The sequence below is a fragment of the Varanus komodoensis genome, unplaced genomic scaffold (genome assembly GCF_004798865.1).
Source record: "Varanus komodoensis strain SLA01 unplaced genomic scaffold, ASM479886v1 scaffold26, whole genome shotgun sequence".
Lineage (NCBI taxonomy): Eukaryota > Metazoa > Chordata > Lepidosauria > Squamata > Varanidae > Varanus > Varanus komodoensis.
In genome coordinates this window covers 15002815-15029891 of record NW_025335684.1, presented here as the reverse complement: position 1 = coordinate 15029891, position 27077 = coordinate 15002815, and the positions used below count along the sequence as shown (strand labels likewise).

The 27077-nt window shown below is 52.8% G+C and overlaps 2 protein-coding genes across 2 annotated transcripts in view; both read left to right on the top strand.

Annotated features, from left to right (window-relative positions):
• LOC123025215 (neuronal-specific septin-3-like) overlaps positions 1 to 8513 on the top strand; it is a 54810-nt gene extending 46297 nt beyond the window's left edge. The window contains exons 7-10 of the mRNA XM_044433756.1: positions 397 to 492; positions 1759 to 1855; positions 2616 to 2667; positions 4455 to 8513. Of these exons, the coding sequence (XP_044289691.1) occupies positions 397 to 492; positions 1759 to 1855; positions 2616 to 2667; positions 4455 to 4605 (396 nt within the window). The 3' untranslated portion in view covers positions 4606 to 8513. The remainder of the gene's footprint in view (positions 1 to 396; positions 493 to 1758; positions 1856 to 2615; positions 2668 to 4454) is intronic.
• Positions 8514 to 13164: 4651 nt separating this feature from the next.
• Positions 13165 to 14244, top strand: LOC123025237 (myeloid-associated differentiation marker homolog). The gene has a single exon (XM_044433804.1). It carries the CDS (start codon positions 13167 to 13169, stop codon positions 14064 to 14066), a length of 900 nt encoding a protein of 299 aa, XP_044289739.1. The 5' UTR covers positions 13165 to 13166; the 3' UTR covers positions 14067 to 14244.
• Positions 14245 to 27077: the final 12833 nt, after the last annotated feature.

Below are 27077 nucleotides of genomic sequence, written 5' to 3'. Positions count from 1 at the left end.
AATCTTTCCCTAAGCAGGGAGGGAGAAGGAAGGCATTAAACTTGGCATATCAGAAATATTTTAAAGCTGGAATTCCATTCTCTGATATATTGTTTTGTACAAAGAGAGAGGAATATTCCGTGCTGTGATGATCCAACCTGCAATATGAAGGTGTTGCAGTCCTGCTAAAGCTTGAACATCTCCTCCACTGTGTGAACTAGGTGTGGATCAAGGAGTTAAGGAAGGCAGGAGCTGCAGCTTGTGGGCTGCTTGCGAATGGCACAGCCCGCTGCATTGAAATCGTTGGGTTTGTGTGACGAGCCTCCTCCCGGTCAATGAAGAAGCCCCACTCTGATGCCCACATGGGTACGGGGTGCCGCCTTCACAGTCTCAGTGCCAATCATTTTATCTTGGCAGGTTCAGAAGGACCTGAAGGCCCATGGGATCCACGTGTATCCCCAGGTGGACTTTGACGATGACCCAGACGACAGGCTTTTGAATGACAAAATCCGGGTAAGCGCTGGCAAGCAGAAGGCAGAGGCATCCTCTGGGCTGGAGCAAAATCACATGCTATTCTTTTTAGTGAGCTTGGCCAGGTTTCACACACATGTGCGCGCACGCACACACACACACACACCCCAGTGCTCGCCAGTTCAGGAAAGATTACCCTTTACTTGAATCAGCTTTGTTTATGCTCACTGATGCCAGCATATAATTGAACTCTGATTGGTTGTGTGGTGCTGTGCTATTTGCACATTTGCTCTGTGATCCCTGATGGTCCGTATGACTCGCTGCTGCCAAAGGCGGGCCGCAGGCATCAGCCTGAGGTGCGCAGAAAGCAGGACCTGTGAGACAAGCTGCTCGCCAGAACAGAAGAGCGAGGCAGGAAGAAAGGGCTCACCAGGGGGCAGGAGGGCAGAATAAGTCATAACCGGAGGATAACGCAGGAGGACGGAGCAAGCAGACCAGCACTCACAACCAACCAAAGGCAAAAGATCATGCCAGACCTCAGGAAGGTCGTGTTGTTTCAGCTAGGCTGAAGGGAAAGGAGGACCTCATATTCCATCCTGGTCCAGAAAGATCCAGTGGCCAGCCTTGGAAGGCAGAGTCTGTCCAAGTCCAGAAGGGGTCTCCCTGGAAGGTCACCACCTGCAGTTCAGTGATTTACCATAAGGGGCAGCTGCACACAGGTTTCAACACCATTGGTGAGGTCCGAGAAGCATCGCCGTCTGTCTCGAAAGACTTCTGTTCCCCTCACCGATGTCCTCAGAAACCTAAATCCAAGGATCTGTGCAGCATCATGACATTGTCCACAGGACTTTATCCATAGTTAGAAAGGGGGAAAGAGTTGGGTCTTAAGACCTATTGACAGAGTACCCAAAACTCATTAAGGTCTGCTTGTGCACAACCAGGGCTACCACCTAGCACCGTTGAGGCTTCCAACAGGAAACATTCAAAGCTCTGCCCACTTCTGCAGATAGGTCTGTGTTCTCCTAAAGCACCTGCTGGTGATGCTTGCCGTGCTGTTCCGATTTCCCTTCATGAACCGCCCAGACCACCCTAGCAAAGAATTTGCTCAGAATGGGTGTTGGCCACGTATTCTGCCACGACTAAAATGGGGGGAATGGTGCTTGACAACTTTAACGCAAAGCACACACCCTGTCCTTCCAAAAGTGGAAACATGCAGGCACTTAAGCAGTTCCAGAAAGGACCAAAAAGTTATCTTTATGCTTGCTGGATGAGCCCTGGCATAACCCTCGCTTGTTCCCTCAAATCTAGGAGAAGATCCCCTTTGCAGTGGTGGGAGCAGACAAAGAGCACCAGGTGAATGGGAAGAAAGTCCTGGGCCGCAAGACCAAGTGGGGGATCATCGAAGGTAATTCTTCCTGGAATGTTGGCTGGACTGGGGAGGCCCTGGAAGAGGCCACCCTGGGTGGCTTTGCCTTCCGCTCAGGACCGGACACACGAGAGGGGAGCCCAAGAGAGCCCGTTGGCTCGCCATGCGGCCCTCGGACACTGCACAGTCCAGCTTCCCACACTGCTTTCTTTCTCCGCCACCTGCCCACATGCCTCTGCCATGCCCTCCACATTGACAGCCCCTCTCAACCCCATCCTTGGGCTGGGGGAGTCCTGTCTCTCCCACCTGGAAAAGGCACCAGGCAAAAGCTGGGGGACAGTTCCACTGGGTGATGTAAATCAGGCAAGCAAGATTAGGCCCTTCCTGTACGGAAGCAGGGGAGACCCGGAAACAGCAAACTTTGCCCCTCGTCAAAATAAGGGCATGCACAAAACAGCTGCAAGAGCACCAGATGCAGCCGGCTTGCTTCCACGCAGCCACCCAGCTTTTTCCACACGTATTTCTGAGATCGCCACCAGAACAGGCAGGGCAGTGCTGCCTCCATCGGCAGAGAGCGGCTCTCCGGGCCTTCCTGAGCCTTCCTGGAAACACCTGGCTCTGAGCACAGGCCCTTCTGGCCGTGCTGCCAGCTCCCTGGTTTCGGTTCTAAAGGGCCACTAAAGCACACAGTGCCCGGGCGCGTGCCTGACTCTCCTGCCTTCCTCCCGGACGATCAGCCCGGTGCCGTCTGTCCCCGGGACATTCCCTGATTGCCACCACAAATGTTCTTCTTTTTCAGTGGAAAACCCTGCCCACTGCGAGTTTCCATTGCTGCGGGATCTCTTAATCCGGTGAGCTGTGTGCTTGATAATCTACCCATATCTTTAGTTGGGGCAGTGGAGTCGGGTGAGTGGTACAAGTTCCTGAAGATGACCCTTGGAACGCGGGGGCTGCCCTGGAGTGCTCTCTGCTCCCTGTGGGCAGTGGGCCATCTCTGGGGAGACTGTCCACGAAGGAGTTCCAGCCCCGAAGTGAACGTGGCAGTGCTCTGTCTTGGCTGCATCCCTCCGTGGAGATGTTCGCACAACCCCTGGGCCAAGCCAACGTTTTGCCCGTAAGGGTGCACCCTGTACACAAAGGGTCCATCAGGCTAGCTCTTTGTACCATGCCATTCAACGTAATAAGATCCCTGGGCGAGTTGGTCCCATCAGCCTCAACAGGCCATATCTAGCAAGTCAGGAGTCAGCGGGCACAAACAGCAAGGAGAAAGGCTGCTGCGCCAGCCACCGCCAGCCCCAAGTGGGGCAACTTCTTGGCTGCCCCGTCCGCTTCCTGGCAGGTCCTTGAAGCCCCGAGCCAGAACACGCAAGGAGCCCGGCTTCCTCCTCCTGTGCAGGGATGAGCAGGCTCCTGAAAGCAGGCGGGCACTTTTGGCTCTGGGCTTCTGCGCAGCCCCACAGCCGCTGCTCCTCCTGGAGCCCTTGGGGTGATCAAGAAGGCTCTGGGGCTGGGCGGGAGGAGGTGGAACCGGCCGAGACTGGGGGGCCTCTTCTGCTGTGCCTCCAAGGGCTGTCTCAGTCTGGACTGCTCCTGGAATTAAGATGGCGGTACATGGGACAACTTGCCCCGCACTGGAATTAAGATGGCGGTACATGGGACAACTTGCCCCGCACTGGAATTAAGATGGCGGTACATGGGACAACTTGCCCCGCACTCGTGGCCCTTGGGTGCATCTGCATCAGGGCAGGGCTAGAGCACCCCAGCCGCCCCAAGAAGGAGGCAGCTCTCCTGTTACTCCGTATTTATTCATTGGATTGGCACCCCATTGTTCTAGCAAGAAAAGGATTCCAAAGAGGCTTACAGTCACAGAAACTTTGAAAGCGATTAAAGTAGTAATGAAAGAAATGTGTTAAAACACACTGTACGGTAAGCCATCCAGAGATATTGTAAGCCGTCCAGAGACAAAAATGATGGACGGCCTAGAAATATCCTAAATAAATAAATAAAACTCAGAGTAACAGTGAAGCAGCACCCAGTCCAATGGACTGTTCGGCAGGCCAAAGGCCTCTTGAGTGGTCACTGCCGCTGGAAGGACAGCTGAGAGGGAGCTGGCCAGGCGCCCTCAGCAGGGAGTTCCGCGACCCAGGAGCGGCCACCAACAAGGCCCTCTTGTACGTTGCCACCAAACTTGCCTCTGAAAGCAGCGCTAATGAGGGAAGGGCCTTCCCCGGAGCTCTTACAGCCCAGGCAGGCTCATAAGGAGAAGGTGGTCCTTCAGGTAACCTGGGCCCAACCTCTGCAAGGCCTTATTCTTCGTAACCGGTCATTTGGACTGGGCCCAGAAACATGGCACTTGACACCTGGCCCGGGCCGGCAGCCTGGCTCCGGCATTCTGGAGCAGCTAAGGTCTCCCCACTGTCAAGGGCAGCCTCCCTAGACCCACCGGGCTACATCCGAAGCATGCAATGCCGCCGAGATGGTCCCCTTTTCTCCGGGCTCCACGGGGACCTGACGCTGCAGCGATCATTGCTCAGTCTCTTTCTGGTGTGAGGGAAAAGGCTTTCTGGACTGGCCAAAGCGAGCGGGGGAAGCCACCAGGTCCTTGCAAACGCCCGTTCCAACCTCTCCGTTTCCTCAGGTCCCACCTGCAGGACCTCAAGGACATCACCCACAACGTGCATTATGAGCGGTACCGTGTGCAGCGCCTCAACGAGAGCAACCGGACGAGCAAGGCTGGCGAGCAGCTGGCGCCGAGCTCGGTCAACGGAGAGCCGGAGAGCCACCTCTGAGCGGCAGGGAGAGTGGGGCCTCCCCTGTCCTCCCCAGACTCAGCCCCCCACCCCCCAGTCACTTCTCTGGACTGATTTCAGTTCCCTCTCCTGAGATCTGTGGGAGCCGTTTTGAAAGACGTTCCCCACCCTGCCCCACATCCCTTCCTTGAATGTAAGTAGCACCCCCTGACCTTGACATCCCCGCCGGCTGCTTTCCTCCCTCCATCTTCCTCCTCAGAGAAAAGGAACTGGGTAGATGGGGGCCCGCCCCTCATTTCCTGGGGTCTTTATTGGGCCACTGCCTCACGCCAGGCCTCTGCTTCCCGACCTAGAGGGCGTCTGGCCCCCGAGAGGCCTCCTCCCCACCTGTGCGGGCTTGCCCCCCTGCCAGAGGGAGGAGATCAGCCCCAGTGTTGGCCAGGCCCTCCCCACCGCCACTGGGCCTTTCCGTGAGTCCCCCGCCACCCCTAAACGCACAGCCAGGCCTCTTCATTTTCTTGCCGCCCCCTTCCAAACAACCAGCAAGCCCAGGAAAGCCCCTTCTCATGAGCACTGGCTGGGGGCACAGTGCAGAGCAGAGCGCGTGCAGAGGGCAAGATGAAGCTCCCGGGCCCTGCGAGCTTGCCCGGTTCCTGTGCCAGACGCTCCCGGGCTGGGCCTGCAGCACCGGAGACGCCCCGCGAGGCCGCGCAGAGGCCCTGCTGGCAACGCAGCGGCTTCCCTGCCCGGCCGGGACCGCTCCAAGGGACTGCCCTCTCCTGCTGGTCAAGCCTGCGGCAGAAGGGGCATTCCTGCAACACCCCTGCGCAAGGCAGCCCTGCCCCAGAGGACCCTGCGCGGCTTCAGTGGCCAACCATGGCTGGAGCGAAGCAGCCCCCGCGGCCTCTTGCCCCAGGGAGAGGCAGGGCTGGGGCGTCTCCCCTCTGCTGGCTCCGGCGCAGCAGCACAGGGGAGCTCAGCGTCTCCCAGGAGCCGTCCAGCCGCCATTCGCGTGTTTCCGTCCTGTCGCATTTACATTACTGGACAAAAGCAAAGCTCTGAGGCATCTTGTAAGTCTCCAGTTAGCACATTAAAGAGCCATTTAGAAGGATTTCTTGGGGTTTTGGCCTGGGTACTTTTACTTCTTCTGGGGAGTAGAGCAGGGGCCCGTTCCCTGTTACACCCAGGGCAGGGGAGGGGGCTTCTGATAAAGGGAAAGCATAGCAGCCCGGGAGCCCGAATGCACGTAAGAACATTGCCTGCCCCTATGTCACAAGGCAAACACTCCAGCCCTGATACCAAAGAAGGTGCCAAGACAGCCAAGGCAGACAATGGGCCCCTTGTTTTCCCTTCCCGGCACGCCCACAGGTGTGCAGCCTCATGATTAGCACCGGGATGGTGGCACACGCATCCATGCGGTGCAGTGGGGGCAGGAGCAACTTTCTCCCATGCACGGTGGCCTCACTGCAGGTACACACATGCAGCACTGGCTGCTCTTTATTCCCGGCATGAAAACTTTTCCCCGAAGCTCTGCTTCCACAGTGACCTTGGCTGGAAGGAAACACTTGGGGAGTACTGGCAATGGGACCTGTTATGTCCTCCTTGCATTATACCATCATCATCATCATCCAGGGTTTATTTTCCTTGTGGGGCATCTGGCAGTACTACAGAAATATGAGCATACAAGTGAACACACAGAGTTACACCATAGCAGAGGCTACAAATGTTTTTGAGCACCGAACCCAGGAATGTTGTGCCAGTGCTTAATCCAGGTGTGAGCAGGCGGTGGATCCAGGAGGTTTGGACTTCACATCCCAGAAGCCTCTGCCAACATGGCCAATAGCCAGGCATGCTGGAAGCTGAAGTCCAAAACATCTGAAGTCCTTCCTCGGCACACCACTACCTTGCCTCACCTGCACACAGAGACAACCTCTTTCTTGATGCCTGGGCAAGTTCCACTTTAAAACCTGGACATTTGCTTCTTGTGTCTAAACTGGCCTGGAGCTTTTGCCTGTTCTGGGTTCATCCCTTCTGCGAATTGGGTCCAATTGCTGGGCGTCATCCAGGGAGGAGTCTTTTCATCTAGCTCCTGAGTATATAACTGGAAAGATCCCAAGGAAGTTTGTGCAAGTGTGTTTGTTTCGTTTTTGGGGAAAGGAGGGGAATCTCTTTTGTCAGTGCAAGCAGCTTGGAAGAGAAAGCAAGAGGGAGGCACAGGCAGGGTGAACAGGATCTACGGATGCAAGAATTAATGTAAAGCAGATGAGATTCCTCTCTGATTTGGGGTCACCATGAAACATTTGCTTTATGGCTTTGCTGGATCTGGAACAAATTAAGTGCATTCATAGGCATGGCGAGAACAAAAGCCTTTCTATTTAAAATTACAGGAACAAGAATAATCTCTGATTATCAGACAGAAAAATAAAGGTAGCCCACCTGTCCTCCAAGGAGCTCAGGACTGTACACTTGGGTGCTGGCAACCTTTGCAGCCCTGGGTGCATCTGGCAATGAGAAAACCCATCCCGGGCACCATCACAAGATGGGAGGCATGACAAAGGTCAAGTCCGCTGCCCCAAAGGCTGAGACAGTGCAGGTACGAGGCTGGGGCCCAACATACTCAACTCTTTTGCACCCACAGTTTTCAGCACCACCAGCGCCCCGCCCAAGCAGGTGCCAAGGAAGGTGTCTGGGGCTCCATCGGTGTCCATGGGCACCACATTACCCACTCCTGGTCGACACAGTCCCCTCTTATTCATGAGGCTCCTGCGAGGCAGGCTACGCTGAAGGTAGTGACCGTCCCAAGGCGCCCCATCGGCGTGTTTCAGGGCTGAGTTTGGATTTGAACCCAGTTCTCCAGAGTCCCAAGTGCTGGGCTCCGTCCATTGCCCCACACTTTACAATCTTTGAAATATTAAGGGTGAAGTGCAAGGCGCTTACACCCATCTTTGGACAGTGCCTGCTTTCACTGGCAATGCCCAGAATAATCCCTGTCAACCTGGATCGGGGGGGTGGGGATTACGAACCAGAGTGGCGCTTTGCCAAGCAATTTAAGTGGCTGTTGCTAATCAATACAGTCCACATCAGTTGCCAACAGGCCACAGAAAACCAGGTGCTTTGAGATGGAATTGTGCAGGTGAGCAAGCGATCGAGCATGAGGGTGTGTATCTTCCCAAAAAGAGATGGGTTCATTGGCTGCCTGTTACACACATGCACATGTACAGGTTTAACTCTCTGTATGCATCAGTACATTGTGCTACAAAATGGGCTCAGACATTGCCACAAGGACCATTCCTTCTCACCCCCACTCGTGGTTTTGCATATGCCACAGCCTGAGGGGTTTGCCTTTCCCCTTAGTGATCACTTTTGCAATCCCTATGATGGCCCAGTTGTTTTCTTCCAAACCTTCCTGTTGTCGATCAATACATTACAGTCCAAACTCCAAAGCTAAGACCATTTTCCTGTGTGGATGGGCAAAGACAAGGCACACTCATAACGCACGATTGCAATCACAGGCCTTCCTGCATTTGCCCAGCAGCTTTCCCCAAGGGCCTCTGTCTCACTCCCTGCCTCCCAGTTCAGCATCACAACCCTGTGGGGTAGAGCAGACTTGAGAGCAAGAGGGTGCAGCTGGCTTAACGTTACCCAGTGAGCTTGGGAGCAGTGTGGGAGGTGACCCCGACTCTTTCCAGGCCTGCTCTGATACTCTGCCCACTACACCACACTGTCTCTTGCCAATAGGCACATGTTGGTACTTGCAGCTTTCTTTCCTTTCCACCACTTGAGTGGCAAAGGGATCTTATTTGCAATGACTGCAACTGGCTAGCCCGACCAGCACTGATCTCCAAATGTTTTCAGGGTAAACTTGGGCTTGGGGGAAGCTTAGCTCATTTTACGTACATTTTTGTGAATTTAAAAATAAATCTACTTGGAGTGGTTTTACAATTTCATTGTGAACACCCCTTCCTCCTTCCTTCCGGTGCTGCTCTTTCCTCCTCCATTTCTTTGAATGCTGTTCAGTTTTAGTGCTGATTGAAAGCCAGGCAATGACTCTGTGTGTGTGTGTGTGTGTGTGTGTGTGTGTGTGTGTGTGTGTGTGGCTGATACAGCCTCCATTTTTAACATACTACTCCTGCTCAAGCAGGGGTTGCCTAAACACACTAGTGCCTGTGGGTGCAGCAGCTTATTGTGCTTTAAATGACACACAACGACTCAGAGGGGAGGCATCCGAACCCAGTCACTGTGATCTGTTTGGGGAGGCCACCCGGACACCGGCGAGCCTGAGAAATATATCCCCAAAGAGGGCAAAAAGGACACCCCTGTATAAAAGTCTCAGTTGCTAATGTAAATCGTAGATAATTTAGATAGATGGATAGATACACATTTAGAAAGAATGACTGTTAAAAAAGCAGCAGGTCTGGCCACAGTCGGGAAGACTAACTGGAGAACGGGCACATCTGCTCAGGCAGCTCCCCGGGGGCTGCACATGGGCAGCGTGAAAAGCCATGCGCTCCTCTTTCTTAGTGTTCTTTATCCTAAAACTGCACGTAGGCTAGGCAGCCCTTCAAGCAGAGGACTGTCCGCTCTAAATTAGGACCTGTGGCCACCCAAAATACATCCCAAAGTCATAGGGAGTCCATAGCTGTCTAGAATTGAAGGATGCCAAGGACAAAGTCCCTGGCGTAACTCTAGACTAGCAGCAGACCGCCTGGTGCCCCCCAGATGCTTTGCACTACAGCCCCCATGATCCTCAGGCAACGGCAGTGGGGCAAATGGGACGTGGAGTGGAGGCATCTGAAGGACTCTGAGCTGCCTGCACCATTGCTAGACTGGGAATAATGGTTTGTGGATTGTCCCAGTCATGCCTGCCATGTGACGGACCAGGACCGTCCTGAAACAGGGAACACGCTTCAGGTTTACCCTGCACTGCTGCTCAGCACTTGGCGAGTCTCTCTCTCGGTCTCCCTCTCGGACCATCTCTGGCCTCCAGAGCTTCGGAAGGGGGTGCCAGGCTGCTCTGCTGCTCTCTCCCAAAATGGGCAGGGAAGGGACCCTTACCGGACTTCCAAGGACAATGGGGTCACAATACAGATCTGTGCATTCAAACTAGCTCTCATTTCTTCAAGAAAAAATACATTGGCCATGAAAACACACATTTCAGTCACACGTCACTGTCGTCGATCCTGGTAAATTGCAGCTTTTTTCCTCGGGTGAGGAACTCAACCCGGTTTACATAGCTCAATTTTTATCCTAACGATAACCCTTTTAGGTAGGTTAGGCTAAGAGTGAGTGACTGTATTTAGGGCACAGAAATACATGCTTTTTGGAAAGAAGCCTCATAGACCTAAGGACATCAGCTAACAGTTTGCTTCCAACTACGGTTGGGGTCGTCTTTTTCAAAATTGCTGCCTAGCTGTTGGTGAGCCTTACCTTTCTGTTTCCCTTCCGCTGAGCTTGGATTGGGGCCACTGCACATAGGCAGTGGAGGTTCTGCCTCCTGCCACGCTCCCACCAGGAGAATCCTCCTCTGAGGATTTAGTGCTGTAGATGCCAAAGCCCCCAAGCCCCCACCAAGCTCACCCTGGGGCGCCTGGGCATTCAGGCCAGCAGGCGCAGGTTTGTTGCTGCAGCAGTTCTGTTTTAAGGTGAGGGCTAGGTGTCCAAGATCGAGGATTCCTCAAGAAGCAGCCCAGTAGGTCTCTTTGAGAAGTGCTTACCATACAGGAGGACTCCTCAAGAGGAAGGGATTCTTTGGGAGAGACGCCCCTCTCCTGAGTAGCAAACTGCCACTGAACCCCAGATTGGGTTGAGGAAGCGCTGACTGTATGAGCCTTCGGTTTCAGGCTAGCAGTTGCTGGAATGACACTTCTCTAGCTCTAGCATTCATCCTTCTTGGCCTTGCCTCGTGGTTTCCTCTGTGCCACTGACCCCTCGCTCCTGTCTGGCTGTGCCTCTTGGCCTGTGTATTGTCTGGCAGCTACTTTAGTTGTGACCTTGGCGAGGCCTCGGTCCCTCTTCTGGAAGCCTCCTAAGCTGCCAGATGCTTCATCCACTGCCCATACTGTGGTAACTCCTCAGCCTGACCCCTCCTGGACTTGCAGCTGCTTAGCATAGAATATGAACCGAACTGAGCGGGCCTCTCCCCAAACACCACTCCCCGGAAGACTCCAAAAATGGAAAGAACACTACACAGGCAACCATCGGGGTTTTTCCTTCTTTTTTTAGTTCCCGTGGGAGCAGAGGTGTAGGGAGAGGCAGTGACACATGTGAAGGAGGTTTAAATCACTCCTACCCATGTGAAGAATAGGGCCTGGTTGGGAACCCTGTGTGTTTGTACCGTAATCAGTAAAATGGCATGCTTCAATATTTAACTTAGTGCTGTGTTTAGCCCTAAATGGGCCACCCCAAAACATAAATTAAACTGTCTTGTTTGCTCTGGTCTATCTGAGCTTGGTGTTTAGATGTTGGTTTGTTTGTCCTGAGAACAAAGGAGACGGCAGATACAGCCAGATGTTCCCAGATGCTGTGCTATCAGGTTACAGTCTGGTTCTGTACTGCCACCCAGCAAAGGCAAAAGAGAGCTCGGTTTCATTCAGCCTCTTGCGATACCTTTGGCGGGAGCTCCTTGGAGGGCACAGCCTTGGCAGTGACGTGCGTTTCTCCAGCCTGTACTTCTGGACCCGCGATGTACAAAGCTGTCACTGCTGCTGGAGAAGAGTGGCTGGCACGGAGCAGGGACCTTGTCCAGAGTCCTTGTGCTGCATGTGGGGATCAGCCACGTGCCCATTCTGAACAGGAGACGCCTCTGCTTCATTCTAAAAAGGAGGTGAACAACACCCGTTTCTGTGCTGCGCAAGTTTTCCTGCACTGCAGAGCTCCTAACCAGGCAAGAGGATAAGCAGAGCAAGAGAAAGAGAAAAGGGCACTCACGCTCCAAAGCTGCGGACATTCAATCATGCTCACTGCAGGCCTGGGTGACCGGGGGAGGGGGGGTGTCTTGGGGCCACTTTTACTATTTATTTGTTTGTTTGTTAAATTTGTATAAAAGCTGCCCATTAGCTTAATGCTGTCTGGGCAACCATTACAATAAAATATTTATAATAGCATTAATAAAATAATACAATAGAAACATTGTAATAAATAAGCAAAATTAAACTATATATATATTCTCAGCAAGATATTAAAATAATGATATGATTAGATTAGATTAGGACCAGTGCTGTCACCATTCCCAAGATCACCACCACCACTGCTGAGCTGGGCCCTGGGGGAGCAGCAGGGGTCACGCTGCAGGGCCGCCTTCTCAGCCAGGTGCAGAGAGGCTTTCCAGAAAGAAGAAAGGACTGTCCGAAGCTCATGCAAAGCAGCAAAACAATCATCTGCACAGGTTGCCCAGTCCATCTTGCAGTGCCGAACGGAGGACGTGCTTTCCTAAATGGAACTCCAGCCGACCTTCCGAAGTGCCCAGAGGCCTGTCAGTGGCTCTGCCATGCCTTTCTTTCCGTGGGCCAGTGCTCCAGAAGGCAGCCATGGCTCTGGCCGTCTAGGCAGCTGGGTGTTTCCCCAGGAACCTTCGTAAGAGCTAGAAGCCATTCTGACATGCCGCCGGCTGAAGGCAAGCCCTCCCAAGGGCCAGCCCTCCAGGGAACAGTCCACAGCTCGTGGGCAGAGCCCCTGGTCCGCATGCAGAAGGCCCCGGGCTCAGTTCCTATCATCTTCGCGGAGAGCCAGGAAGGAATCCTGCCAGAATATCTGATAAGCTGCTGCCACTCAGAGCCGGTCATACTGGGCTGGATGACCTGAGGACCTGGCTCAGGATAAGGCTGCTTCCATTGTTCCCTCCATTTGCTTCAGCCCTGGATTGTTCCCAGTTTCACTCAGTGTAAGATGTTCTGGATTGCAACCCCAGAAACTCTGGTAACTGACCATATTGACTCTCCCTGACCGACGGGGACACAGGCATGCTTTCTTGCCAGCCTGTCAAGTCTGCAAGGCTGGAGGCATTGTTACTTGGCAACCCTTTCCCTCGATAATCATCTACCTGCCTCTCCCTTCCAAAACAGGTTTCTTGCTCTGAGCCAAAAGGAGCATAGCATGAAAGGCCGAAAAACAAACACCTTTCGGAACACCCTCCCTGCCTCGTTGCCTGCCCTCGGCCCGCCCCTGGCACCGCTTCCCAGCACATTCCTGCCCTGAGAGAACTGGACTGGAAGAGCTGCTCAGATGGAGGGAGAGCTGCCCAGAAAGGGAAAGGGAACCCTGTGGCCAGGCAGTCCCTCTGTGCTGGCTTGGCTTCTTGTACTTCCCTGTTGAACAAGAGTGCGAGAACTTCCGCAGTGCTTACGGGCACCCACGGGTGGGTGTGCTTCCCCCACCTGGCCAGCAGGTCCCTCCCCCTGGCAAGGAGGGAAGGCCAGCCCTTCCAGCACCACTGGGCGTTCCTCTGCTCCTCAGGGCAGCACCCTCCCTCAGTGCCGAGCACACACACCACGAACAGCGGAGCAACCTTCCTCCAGCTCCTCAGCCCGCACCAGCCTTGCCGCCTCTTGCCTCCGGGGTCTCCCATGCGCTTGCCGTAGAAGGTCCTCCGGCTCAGGAGCATCATGGTGACACTTGAGCTCAACCCCCGCTCTCTCACCTCTCCCCTGGGGATCGTCCGGTTATTCGAAATCTTCCTTTCCTGCACGGCCTTCAGCCTGGTGGCCGTCCACCAAAGCTACAGCACCTCCTACGGGGCCTGGTCCATGTTCACGTGGTGCTTCTGCTTTACCGTCTCCATCTTCATTGTGGTCATGGAGTTCATTGGCCTGGCTCAGTCGCTGCCGCTCTCCTGGGAAGACTTCATCTCTGCTTTCTCCATGCTGGCCACTCTCATGATCTTCACCACGTCCATCGTCTACCCGTCCGTCTTCATACCAAACAAGTGTGCAAGTCCCGGAAGCGGAAGCCACAAGTGCAGTTACGAGGGTGCAGCCACTGCTGTCTCTTGCTTGTGCTTTGTCGCCTATGCTGTTGAAGTGGGATTGACCCAGGCCAAAGCCGGAGAAGTCAGCAGCTTCCTCGCCACCGTTCCCGGCCTCCTGAAGGTGTTTGAGGCCTACGTGGCTTGCCTCATCTTCTCCTTGGTGGATGCCACTCCGTACTACAAGGACTTTCCCGGCTTGCAGTGGTGTCTCGCTGTCTACTGCATCTGCTTTATTGTCACCGTGCTCATTCTAGTCCTCACCATCGGACGTTGCCTCACCTACCTACCCCTCCCCGTGGAGAAGTTCCTGGTGGGCTTCAACATCTTGGCCGTGCTCATGTACCTCACGGCAGCCATCATTTGGCCCATCTATAGCTTCAAAAATAAGTCAAAGCCTTCTTGTCACCCATCTGAACCTCAGTGCATGTCCTGGAACAACCGCCTGGGAGTGACCTTCCTGTCCTTCTTCAATCTCATCGCCTACATTGTGGACTTGGTGTACTCCTCCAAGATGGTTTTTCTGAGCAGCCCCGCTTAGCTTGGTCTCCTGGCTAGGCCTACTCAGGCCAGGATGCAAGGCCAAGACATTCGCCGGAGAGGGTGCGGTTGGTCTACATGCGGTTTCTAACATTCTCTTTATTTAAAAATGGTTTATTTTTGTATCATTACATGCAATTCCTGCTCCTTGGATAGGATTGTGCAACAGCTGCTCTCGAACAAGCCTCCTCCGGGAACTGGGAGCCAGGACTTGTGCTGCACCGTGGGCTTGCGTCTCATCCGAGAAGAGAGCAGAAGATTCTGGAAAAACCCGCTTGCGGAGGCATCCATGTCAGCGGCTATCCAGAGAGTGGGGGTGGGGAAGTGTTCTGGGGAGGAGGAGATCGGATCGTGTGAGAACTGGGAAGGGCACCTGGCACAGGACGCTTCTGCAGCGGGACCTGGGACTTCCGCAGTAGAAACAAATCTTTAACCTTTGTCCTCAGGTAGGGATGGCGATAACCAGTTTTTCCACACCTCGGCACCTGTTGTGCAGTCAGATTCCCTCGAATGCTCTGGGGAAGGGATTCTGGCGCAGTCAGCCCATCTTGAGGGCACCAGGTCAGGGAAGTCTGGTGCACACAGCATTTGCCTGGCTCTGAGATGCAGTGGGGGGGGGGGGAACGACATTTGTAGCATGCCATCAGTGCTTAAAAATAATGCACAACACTTGTTCAGTGCTGCTTTGTATGCACCCAGTGCTCGTGGTGTGCACTGGAGCGGTGGTTTTACAACAGCTCTGAAAAGTCCCCCAACATTATTCCTTCCATGGGACTGGCATTCTGGGGCTGGACCAAGGGCCCCCCTGGATCAAGGGCCCCAGTGGCCCCTTGGTGTTGCTTGTGCCATGTGAACCCACTGGGGGCATGCCGAATGTCAAAGGCCGGCTCCAGGCTTCTGCGGGCCCACGGGGAAGACCGCCATGGCCCTGCTCCTCAGGAAGTCTCCCTTCTCACGGGCAGCATCCCCGGCTGCTCTGATCCTCGTCCTCTTCCTCCCGACGGCAACCCCTTGCCTGCTAGACAAGCAGGGAGCCCGCGGGCGAGGCAGCCACAGCCCCTCCTCCCCCTCCGCACCTCCACCACGGTCTGGCCAGAGCAAGAGGCAGGTGAGCAAGCCGGTGGCTGGGGAGGAGGAGGTCCAGCAGGCCCTGCCTGGAGCTGCTGTGGCTCTGGGCGCCCAGCAATGCCTCCCATCAGCGCCAGCCCCGCCAGAGCAGCCATGCAGGCTGGTTTTGGGCCCCAGGCGTCGTGTCCCTGGCCAGTTCCTAGACATTTCTGCTGTGTCAAGTCTGAAGAAGCCCGCCAAGAGAGGCTCTTCCTACCCCAGCAAGCCACCACCACAAGCAACAGGAACTTGGGTGAATTTTGAGGGCAAACCCTTTTGGTGTGAGGAGAGCCTTCTGACACTGTTTTACAGCAGACAGGCTTCCTTTGAAGGAGCTGCTCAGGGGACAGTCCTCTGTTTGAAGCGCTGTCCAAATCTGGCTGAAAGAACAAGGACCCTCCGAAGGGAATGTGCAGGGGCGGCCTCAGAGCCCCCCCCCCACAAGTACGCAGCCTCCCCAGACACAATCTCCCCAGCTGTGGTGAGACGGATTGGGATCCTATTTATACACTCATAATTATATCTGAATGGGCATGCACACACTGAAACTGGCATGTGCAGCTTTTGTGTACATCTGTGTCCTCCTGTTTATTTGGTGACATTTTTTTCTCTTCTGGCAATACATAAGTGTATTTGGCAATACATAAGTGTGGTGCACTGTTAAGAGTGTGGGACTGGGAGGCACGGATTCCAGTCCCCACTCAGCCGTAAAGTTCCCAGGGTGACTTTTGGCCAGTCACACTCACAGTCCAACCTACTTCACAGGGTTGTTGTTGTGTGGATAAGATTGAGAAAGAATGATGGAAGCTGCTTTGTGTTCCCTGAAAGGCAAAAAGGCAGAGCAGAAATGTGGTGATGATGATGATGAAGAGGAGGAGGAGGAGGAGGAGGCGGTGGGCAATCTACTAGTGGAGGCTGAAAAATGTCTATTAATCTGTCCAGCAGTGCCAGTAGCTTCTATTTGCCACAGTTCACTGCCCCTACCTTTTCCAACTGCTTCAGTTCTTTAAAACAGTGTCCTTCTTACTGGCTGTGGGATCCTTGATTGGCTGGGATCCTGCAGTCCAACCAATCAGATATCATGTAACCAATGCCCTGGCTTGACTAGATTTCCCAAGAGGGTATTTCACAGGTAAATGGTATTCCGTAAAGCACACCTCCCTGTTCTGTCTCTTAGAAAGGCCACTCAAGGGCATGGCAGTTGGCAGCTTCAGCAATCCCTCTTTAAACTGCTTCTCAGGTGGATCTGGGCCTAGCTCTGGGTGCAGGCATTCAATCATTGTCCAAGCAAGATGCCAGAGCAAAGGTCTGGCTGTTCTTCTCATGCCAATGCAGGTTTCAAAGCATGAGTGGCATGAAGAGAATGTGTGTTCTCATTGATGATGATGATGATGATGATGATGATGATGTGCTCTTGATTCTTCCTGGTTAAGTCAACTATTAAGAAAAGCTGCTCTCAAAACTACTGAATTTTTTAAAAATTAGACTCGTTTTGTTTTGTTTTTTTAATCAATGTATTCAGATCCAAGCACCAAATTCTGGCATGGTTTATACTTTTGATTTGACTTTTGATTCATGTTTAAGTTGCCCCTATCAAGTCGAGCAATTGGTTGCTGACCTGTACCAATCCACCTGCAGATCTGCCCCAGAAAAACTGAAAACACACCCCAATCTTAGGGTCTGTCTTCTGAAGTTATTGTTTTAATCCAATGCACATTTGCATCATTTCCGTGGATTAAGTAACCCAACTAACCAAGACTAAATTGGCCAAGACTTTTCTAAGCAGGGGAAAGCATGGCCCTAATTCCAATCAGTATATCAGGGGGAATCCTACATGCACCCCCCTGGTGGGGGGTGCTGACCAGAGAATAGTGGGGTGCTACTGTGGGCCTCTCCTGTTGCCTCTGGGTTCTTCTGGCATAGCAGAGAAACATAGAAACAGAGTGAGTCAGAAGGGGTCTCCAGGGCCATCTAGTCTGACCCCCGGCTCCAGCTGACTCATGACATGACCACCATGTGCATGTCTGGCCTATCCTTGAACACTCTCACCAATATAGAGACATAGAAACAGAACAACCCAACAAAATCCCACTGCCTTTGCTTTCTGACTGTGCTCCTCCAAGGGCAGCAACACCCCACACTCCCCAGTTCCACAACACACTCCCCAAGGAGCAAATCGCTGGGAAGTGGCTTCCTGCATGGGCAGCTTCTTCCACCAGAGAAGGCCCAAGCTTGGCACAGCTTCTTTGCTCATCCTGTGCCTTTCCCTGTTGGGCAAACATTGCAGGACAAGCAAGGACCCTTTGTGATCTCCAGGTGGATAATGGCTGCCTCTCCCCTCTTCTTCACAAAGCCCCTGGTGGAAGTAGGGCTTGGGCATGGGAGGAGAACAGGTGGGGCTTCCAAGGCCTGGATTGGCGATCTTGAAAGTTGCCCTCCCCTGGCACTGTACGCAAGGCTGAGCAGGTTGGACCAGCAAGACAACTTCCTGCAGCCAAGATCCAGCTTCCAGCCTTGGGAGGTGGCAGTTGCAAAGCTGAGCAGGATTTCTGTCCGAGTTCTGGGAGGGGAGCTCCCAGTCAGAACATGTCATATTGAGCTAGACTGATCAACAGCCTGATGCAATTTTAAACAGCTTCTTCATTTATCCCTTAGGGTCAGGCCTATCCGTCCTTGACCAAGCGTTTGCTTGGCACGGAGAAGGCCCCCAGGTCACCCGCCGTTTCCAGCTTGCTTGAAGGAGTGGGTGGTGGGCAGGAACATCTTCTGCTGGCAACCCCGCAGGGCCACTTTTCCACCTGGGGCACCCTCTTTTTTGAGGACTCCAGCTCCCATCATGCTTGACCATGCTTGGCCCCACCAGTTGCGTATTAGAGTCCAAAACACAAGAGTGCGACTGAGTTGGCCCATTTATAATTGTGGGCTGCCCTGGCATTAATGTCTTCATTCAGATTTTAAATAAAGGTTTCAGTACATCGTTCAATGTCTATCCTAATGCATCTTAGAGAAATCCTATGGTCCCCCAGGCAGCATTAATTGGGTCATAGGACACTTTGGATTTCGAGATCCAAGCTTGAAAACAGAGCTCTGACCTGAATGGCCCGCTGACCCACCTCTCCCCTTGCAGCCTGTGTGGAAAGAACCAACCTTGGAAGGGGAATAAAGGGGGCATTGGGGGCAGAGGAGAGACTGGAGCCCCCATGATCCAAGAGATCCTGGTGGTGCTCTCGCCTCCTGGGAGTCCCTCCACTCTGAAGCACTCCAGCCAGACAGCGGGAAAGGGAGCGCTGGAGAGACAGAACTCCACTCTGCACTGGAGGGTCACACGTGTAGGGGCTTCTGAGCAGTGAGGGCATCACTAGCAGCATTTAATTTATAGTTAAATTCAATCATAATCCAATTTAAATTTAATTTAATAGCCTATAGTATATTTAATTTCCTTTTCTTTTCTTTTCTTTTGGTTTATTTTTGGTAAACCACTCAGATTTTTTTAAATAAAATCATTGGTGGAGTATTCATCAATTCAATAACAGAGGGAGGCTGGACCAGTGTCAGCTTCAGGTTTTTGAGAGCCCTTGGGCAAGACACATCAGTAGGGTTCTGCTCCCCAGTCACTGGCCTTCCCACCACCATTGCCTGCAGCTGCTCTGGCTCCTCCTCCTCCTCCTCCTCCTCCTCCTCCTCCTCATCATCATCATCAGCTCTTGTTTGCTGGGCAGGCAGAGAGAGCCAGCAGGCCAGGGGCCTGGGGCATGTCAGCTCCTGCCTCTCCTTCGCCTGAGTCAAAGCAAACAATACTGGGATCTTTTCTTCATAAACGCCTGTCAGAGTGTAGGACGTCCACAGATGTTCAGCCATGCCTAGCCTTGAGGCTGGCCCTGGGCCCGGGTTAGAAAAGGCTGGAGAAGACCATCCGAGTCTCAATGGACAGAAGCATCAACTGATTAGAAAGCAGCTTCTTCTGCCCCCTGCCTAGCAGTCAAATTTGCAGGGGGCAGCAAGACTTCCTCCTCACAAAGGCAGTGGGCTCCGGGCACATTAAATGTTGCCTCAGTGAGCAAGTGGGTGTGCTGCTCCAGGTCTTCTTAGCCCAGATGGGACACCTTCACAGGCAAGTGGATTTTGCCCCACAGTTTCCCAGTTCAGCTGGAGTCCAAAAGGGCTTGGAAATGCAAAGCACATTAGAAGAACATGACAGGAGCCAAGGCAGCATAAACAAACTTGCATTTGATTGCCTACCAGTTTTACGCAAGTGGAAAGAGATCATTATCGCACCTGGACAGGGAGGCTTGATGTTCTTGTACCAGGATGCAGAAACATCTCCATGGTTACATGTTGTCTCCCATAAAGCTTTCCTTTTGACAGATCCTGTGATCCTTAGCAGCAGATGGGGACGTGGGGCTGGGGGTTGGGGTTCTACCAGGCACATCTATCACTCTTCAATCTTCCGTTTCTGGACAGGGCACACACTTAAACAAATGCTGGGACACAACTGCTGGTGCCTAATTATTTCCCATGAACGTGGACACACTCTGGACCTGGTTTTCTCAACGGGGCAGGAAGAGGGTGATCTGAGGGTGAGGAATTATGTTTGACTCCCCTGTCATGGTCAGATCACTTCCTTGTGAGGTTTGTGCTCGAGAGTGACCTCTCCCTCTGTAAGGGTGCGGACCCGATTGTGCTGGTCCGCCCCCGGAGCCGGATGGATCCGGATGGTTTCCTGAAGGCCCTGGGGGAGTTTCCAGTTGACAAGGCTGGTGCTCCTGTCGAAGCTCTGGTCAAACTGTGGAATGGGGAAATTACCAGGGCTATTGACACAATTGCTCCTAAGCATCCTCTCCCGCTGGGCAGAGTCCGCTCTTCCCCTTGGTATACACCTGAATTGCGGGCACTGAAGCGGGTTGGGAGACGGCTAGAGCGTAGGTGGAGGAAATCATGGGAAGAATCTGACCGAACACACTTAAGTGCTCATTATCGGGCCTATGCTGTGGCGGTGAGGGTGGCGAAAAAGAAATTTTTCTCCATGTCCATTGCCTCCTCACAATGCTGTCCAGTGGAGCTTTTTTGGGTGGTACAAGGGCTGGTTCACCCAGGCCCTAAGAAAGACCCTCGATGGCCCGTTGTGATGACTTTGCCAAGCATTTTAAGGAGAAAATCGCTCAGATTCGTCACGAGCTGGACTCCACTAGTGACTCAGAGCCTTCAGGGGAGGAGCCAGTGTTGCTGTCTGGTCCACAATTGATGGATGAATTTCAGTTATTGTGGCCAGATGATGTGGACAAGGTGCTTGGACAAGTATGTTCCACCACCTGCTTACTGGACCCTTGCCCATCTTGGCTACTCAAGACAGACAAGGACGGGATAGGGACCTGGATCCTGGAGGTTGTCAACGCCTCTCTGAGGGAGGGCCGGGTACCTGCCCCTTTAAAGGAGGCAGTAGTCCGGCCTGTCCTAAAGAAGGCTTCCCTGGATCCAGAGATGGCCACCAATTATAGACCGGTGGCCAACATCCTGTTTCTGGGCAAGGTATTAGAGCGGATGGCGGCAGGACAACTCCAAGCACGCTTGGATGAAACTGATTATCTGGACCCATTTCAGTCCGGCTTCAGACCCAGGTATGGTACTGAATCTGCCTTGGTCATCCTGTATGATGACCTGTGCAGGGAGAAAGACAGGGGGAGTGCATCCCTGTTGGTCCTCCTGGACCTCTCAGTGACTTTCGATACCATCGACCATGGTATTCTTCTGGATAGGCTAGCGGGATTGGGGGTTGGAGGCACTGCTCTGCAGTGGTTCCGCTCCTATTTCAATGGCCGATTCCAGAAGGTGGTGCTGGGGGACTATGGCTCTGCACCATGGCAGCTATGCCATGGAGTTCTGCAGGGGTCCATTTTGTCCCCCTTGCTATTCAACATCTACATGAAACCACTGGGAGAGGTCATCAGGAGGTGTGGGCTGCGGAATCATCAGTACGCTGATGATACCCAGCTCTACCTCTCTTTTTCAGCCAATCCAGGTGAGGCAGTGGCTGTACTGAACCGGTGCCTGGCCGAGGTAATGTGCTGGATGAGGGCCAATAAACTGAAGCTCAATCCAGACAAGATGGAGGTCCTGTTGGTAGGCAGTTCGGGCTTTGGGATGGGGGACTTTGACCTAGTCCTGAATGGGGTTGCACTCCCTCTTAGGGACAGGGTCTGCAGCTTGGGAGTGCTCCTCGACCCAGAGCTATCGTTGGAAGTTCAAGTGACAGCAGTGACGAGGAGCGCTTTCCTTCAGCTTCAGCTGATCCAGCAGCTGCGTCCCTACCTGGAGAATGACTGCCTGGCAACAGTGACACACGTATTGGCCACTTCCCGATTAGACTTCTGTAACACGCTCTACATGGGGCTGCCCTTGAAGACGGTCTGGGTACTTCAATTGGTGCAAAACAGAGCTTCCAGGCTGCTGACGGGGACTGGGCATTGTTCTCATATAACCCCAGTCCTCTGTCAGCTCCACTCGCTCCCCACTGAAGTCCGGGCCCAATTCAAGGTTATCGCCTACAAAGCCCTCAACGGCTTGGGACCTGGTTATCTAAAGGAGCGCTTGCGTCCATATATGCCCTCCTGCACCTTGAGATCGGTGGCAGATGCCCTTCTCCGGGAACCCTCCGTGAAGGATATTAGGAGGGTGAGTACTCGGAGGAGGGCTTTCTCTGCGGTGGAGCCCAACCTATGGAATGCACTCCCCAGAGAGGTCCGCCTGGCGCCATCTTTGTTTTTTGGCACCAGGCCAAGACCTTTTTATTTAAATTGTATTTTAACTGTTAAGGTTGATTTATTGATTTTAAACTGACCAGGCTGTTTCCTTTTTCTTTTCTTTAATTTTATTTTATGTATTTTATTTATTCGATGAATTTTTTTGTATTTATATGTGGGATTTTATGATTGTAAGCTGCCCCGAGGCTTATGCAATGGGGGTGGCATATAAGCTGTCTGAATAAATAAATCAATATTTCGTCCATGGGTCTGCTTGGAGGGCGGATTGTGCAAAGCTGGCATGCGGCAGAAACCTGCCCACGGTGCATCCTTTCCCAGCCTCTTACCTAGGGAAAGCAGCCCTATGCGAGAGGGAACACCGGTGAGCAACCTTTTGCTAAATCTTGCACGCAGGAAATCTGTCCGTGTGAGCAAAGTCCCATGCAAATACAAAGGTTCTGCATACACATTTCGCTTTGCTTTGGTCACATAGTCCAGCATTGCTAAAAGACGCAGCGCCTCGAATGCGGGCCGGTGGGCGTGGCGGTTGCAGCGGCAGTCAGGGCTGGGGAGGCCAGTCTTGGATCCCCGCGTGGCCCTGCGGCTCCAGGCAAAGCCTCCGACCAGTGACTGACTCGGCTGGAGGAGACAATCAGTCGGTGTGTGAGAGAGCAATGACTGAAAGCAGGGGTGGGTAAAATGGAAATGGATCAGTGCCACAACTTCACTGGTTATGTCTGTCGTCATCACTTGGTGAGAGACCGGAGCGCTGCAGAAGACATCTTGGGAGGAGTTGCAGGAGTTGCAGGAAACGGCGACCCGACAGTGGAGTTCAATTGCCTGGGGGCCCACACGGTGCCCTGACAGACCCCCCTCAGCCTCCCATGCATATTCCAGGGACCCGCAGGAGCACTGTGACCCCCATTCCCTGCCTCAGTTGTGGATTGCTTGCAGCTTACCCCAACATTTTCACCTTTTTTCCTCTTGAGCTTGAGAAAACCTCTTGCCAAGCTGGCTTTCTCAGTCCAAGCCTACCATCCCAAGCAGCCTCTCTAGTGGCACAGGGGGGGGGGGGGCTGCCCAGGGTCCCAAAACATAATTTTCTCATCTGCATTTATGCTCGTAACAATTTGCCAACATTATTTATTTTTTTATTGCTGTCCACAGTAACATTACTTGGGGGCAACTTATAGACCGCAGTGGGCCAGCGTGATGTGAAACTCCATGACTGGTTTTGTGAGTGCGGCTGAAGTTTGGCTTACAAGCCACCCTGACAACCCACAGCTTCACCATGCTGGGCTGTCATGTCATCTGAACCCGTCACAGGTCCGTCAAGCCACAAGCAACCACCTTGGTAGGAGCGACAAACCTCTCTTGCGGCTCTGGCCAAGCAAGTGGCTTGCTGGCGAGCCCCCGTGCCCGTTGCTGCCAAAGGGCCCGTGCTGCACCTGGCGGTTGGTGGCAAAGGTGTCTCTCTCTCTCCCCTCAGATCAGAAACAGTTTTCAGCTCACCTCCGTAAAGCGTAGCAGACCCTTGCCGTGCCCACTGTCCCCTCGGTGGCTCTCTCCTCCTCACTGCTTTCGAAGCCCCTGACAGCTGTCAGATTCCATCGGTCAAACTCAGTCTGCCACCTCAGACTCACTCTGCCTCAAACCCTGAGAGATCCTCGTTTTAAGATCTCAAGGTTTAAAAAACATGCAAGCGAGCAAGCAAGCATCCCCCATGGCAAGCTGAATGTGGCTTGTGCTCAGGGCAGGAAGTGAGTGGACTTAGTGGCCCCCATGGTGTCTCTTGGAATGCCCACAGGAGAGCTGTTTTTATGACTTAGAGCACGTGACATTTTAATGGTGCGTGTGTGAGAGAGATCGTCTTTGAACAGGCTAATGCAGTGGGCCAGCTCTTAAGATGGCCAACTTTGCAGCTACTCCCTGTAGCTACAACTTTAAGAAGGAATCATATTCTCCTCCACACTGTGACAATGCTTTGCTTGCTGATGTCTGCCTACCATGCTGCTGTCAAAAGCACCAGGGTAGCCTGCCTCTCTCTTGCTCTCTCTCTCTCTCTCTCTCTCAATCTGACAACCCAACTGGCCTCCAGTGACATCTTCTGAGGTCAGCAAAAACCTGGGGAGAGCAGTCCTTCCTCATCTTCTCTGCAGGGAGCTGGGCTTAGCCGAAACTACTTCTCTCTGAACTGATCCACAGTTATAAAAAGCACCTCATCACTTTCTATTTTGGACTCTGTTTAGCAAGTCAAATATTCTCTGACTGCTAATACAATCTTGTCCCTCTGTACCGGAAGTGCAGAACCTCAGGCCCAGGGCCAAATCCAGGCTACCTCCAATCCTCACCCCCATGGCCACACCTCCTTTCCCTGTTCCCAGCCCTTTCCCAGAATCGCCAATAAAAGGGAGTTTCCCAGCTTTTGAGCAAGCTTTCCCCCTATTCTGAAAGACTGAAATGCCTCTCTGGGGGTGTTGGTGATGGCGGCAAGAGCCCTTCACAACATCCAGCATGATCTCGTGCTGGACTGGGCCTTCAGAGACCTGAGTCCTGTCCCATTTGGCCACAGAATTTATGGGGAGACGGGACTTTGGGTCAGTCCTTGACTCTCAACATAACCTCCCTCACAGGAGTATAAAAAGGAGAGAATCTTGCACTCCCCTGTGGAAGGAAACAGGAGGGATAAAAGTGTAGTGAACAGAACGAACCATCCGACATGCCTGGAGGATACTGGCTTGGGAAAGGCCCTCTGTTTGTTGATGTAACAAGCAAATAAAAATAAGTTGTGCTAAAATATACTGCTATGTGCAGTATTTTGCCCCCCCCTCCCTTGGAATGAACCCCCCAAGACCATCTCCAGAATAGAGTTTGGCCCTTCGGATGGAAGAAGGGCTGCATCTCTGCCCTCGGCATGCTGGCTCTTCACAACGACATGTGTGCATCTCAGAACAGCTGCGCAAATCTTTGGCTGAGTTTATGGAAGAACTACGACATCCAGCCAGGGCAAAGCTCAGCTCCATCCCAGCGAAGCAAGCGCAAAGACTCTCAAAATCCAGACTCTGGAGAGATCAAGAAGGGTTCTCCCAGGCTTTTGAGACAGAACTCAGGATCTGGCTACAGGACTGGGGCACTGTAAAAATCCAGGGCTGGGAATGATAGGACTTTTGGTTTCTCATGAGTGTAGGGCTTCTGGCTGATGAATGTTCTTCTACAGTGCGCCCCCGCCCCCCCCCCCCCCCCCCCCCCCGGAGAGGCCGGAAGGGAAATGGCAGCCTTTCAAGCCAGAAGGGGTTGGGCTGACTTGGGAGATTTGCCAGGAATTCTTGCGCTGCCTACTGTTGGTCTACACGCAGCGAGGTGTAGAAAGCCAAGTGGAGAGGCTGTCTGAACTGCGCAGCAACAGTCGGAAAGAGAGGACAGAACAGGTGCTGGATGGAGATCGGGGCATTTTCTCACATCCAAAGATCTCTTTGCAATCCCCTCCCACACCGGTATTGTCTCCTCCTCCTCCTCCTGAATCGGTTCTTTGACTGCCGTAGGTTCAGTAGCCAAAACCACAGCCCTGCACCAATTGTGGCACAGGCAAGTTCCTCTCAACCAAACCCTCTGAAAGAGGCAGTTGATGGATTCAGCCCATTGATAGCAATCAGCCAAGCCCAGCTGCACCCTGGTGCAACTGGTCCCTTGTCAAGGAATCCAGATTTACTAGCGATAAGCGTGAGGTGTGGAAGTTCTTTCAGTTTAATGCTTGGATTGTTTATCAAAGGTGATTACGAAGACTAATCATTTGACGTTGGAGCAATGTCTAAGCACAGTGCCCCATTTAACGACCCTTCGCTGCTTTTCCTCCTTCCACAATCTTCCTGTGTTTCAGAGCACATGCCATTATTTTCAGAGTGCACAGAGATCTCCTTCTTATGCAAAAAGTACAGCAAATACTTTTAAATACTCCTGCTAGGGATGAGTGTGTATATGAGAGAGAGAGCGATGTGGCACATCCATACACGTGTATAACCCCCCATGCACATCCATATATATGTGTGGAGATATATATATAAGACATATTTTCTCATTCATTTGTACACATCAACATTCCTCTCCCGCTGCTCATTCACACACAGTGTTTAGGCTTGAAAAAAGCCTTCCAGTTTAGGAAATGGCAGCACAGGGCAGGAATCACTGGGAGACACCTTGCAGCATAGGCGTGTGGCGAACCAAACTCTTCCCACCTTAGCTGTGACTGCATGGAGTGAGCCAGCCTTCAAAAAAGAAGCAAAGAAGTACACATTTGCTACACTGGGTGTGGATGATTGGAGTTGCAATTCAACACGCCTGCAACCCCACAGTCAGAGAAGACTGTGCTACCAGGATCTTTTAATTGGAAACTGGTTGACAGCCACTTCTGACAACCTTCCTTCCTCCCAGCTCTCACCTCCATCTATTCTCACAGATCCTTCCCCATCTCTCACCTCTTTAGGCAGATCCATGTTTAGACAGAAAAGAAATAAAAAGCGTTACAATTCCCAGCATTTCCCCAGCAAGCTGAGCCGATGCTGGGAGTTGTGAGACTTTCTCTCTGGTTAAAATGGGGGCGATTGCACCTAACAGCTCTTGACATTAGTGAGACCCTGGGAGCCTGGACTCTGTTAAGGGTTGAACGGCTGGGTTTCCCCTTACCTACCCAGCTTTGGGGGCAAAATGGCTGTGACCTCCGTCACTCCATCGATTGCCAGGGCTGAGTCCCCTGATCCGGCTTCCCCTTCCCCCGCACTGCTCCTTTCCCTACCCAGCCTTCCGACGTTTGTGCATCACTAACCAGCTCTCTGTTTCTGGCAATGCTGACACCTATTCATAAAAAATAAAGGTGTTGCTGATAGTTTTAATTAAATTTCTACTGTTTTTGCAATGAATGGAGGCAGGGACATGAACTACAATAGTGATGGAAAGATGTCATATAGTTGAAAAACACAGGTGCCAGCAGGGCAGGGAATATGATGCCGACGACAGCGTACGCAGTTTGGTGATGGGATCAGGACATGCTGTTCTGCAGAGGCAGAGTAGATTGGAGAGGAGGGCCATCATTTCGACACCAGGAAGAAAGGGGTCCCACGTGCATAAAAGCGCTCAGGTGCACACGACTGGCTTCAAGGCACCCCTTGCCTGCC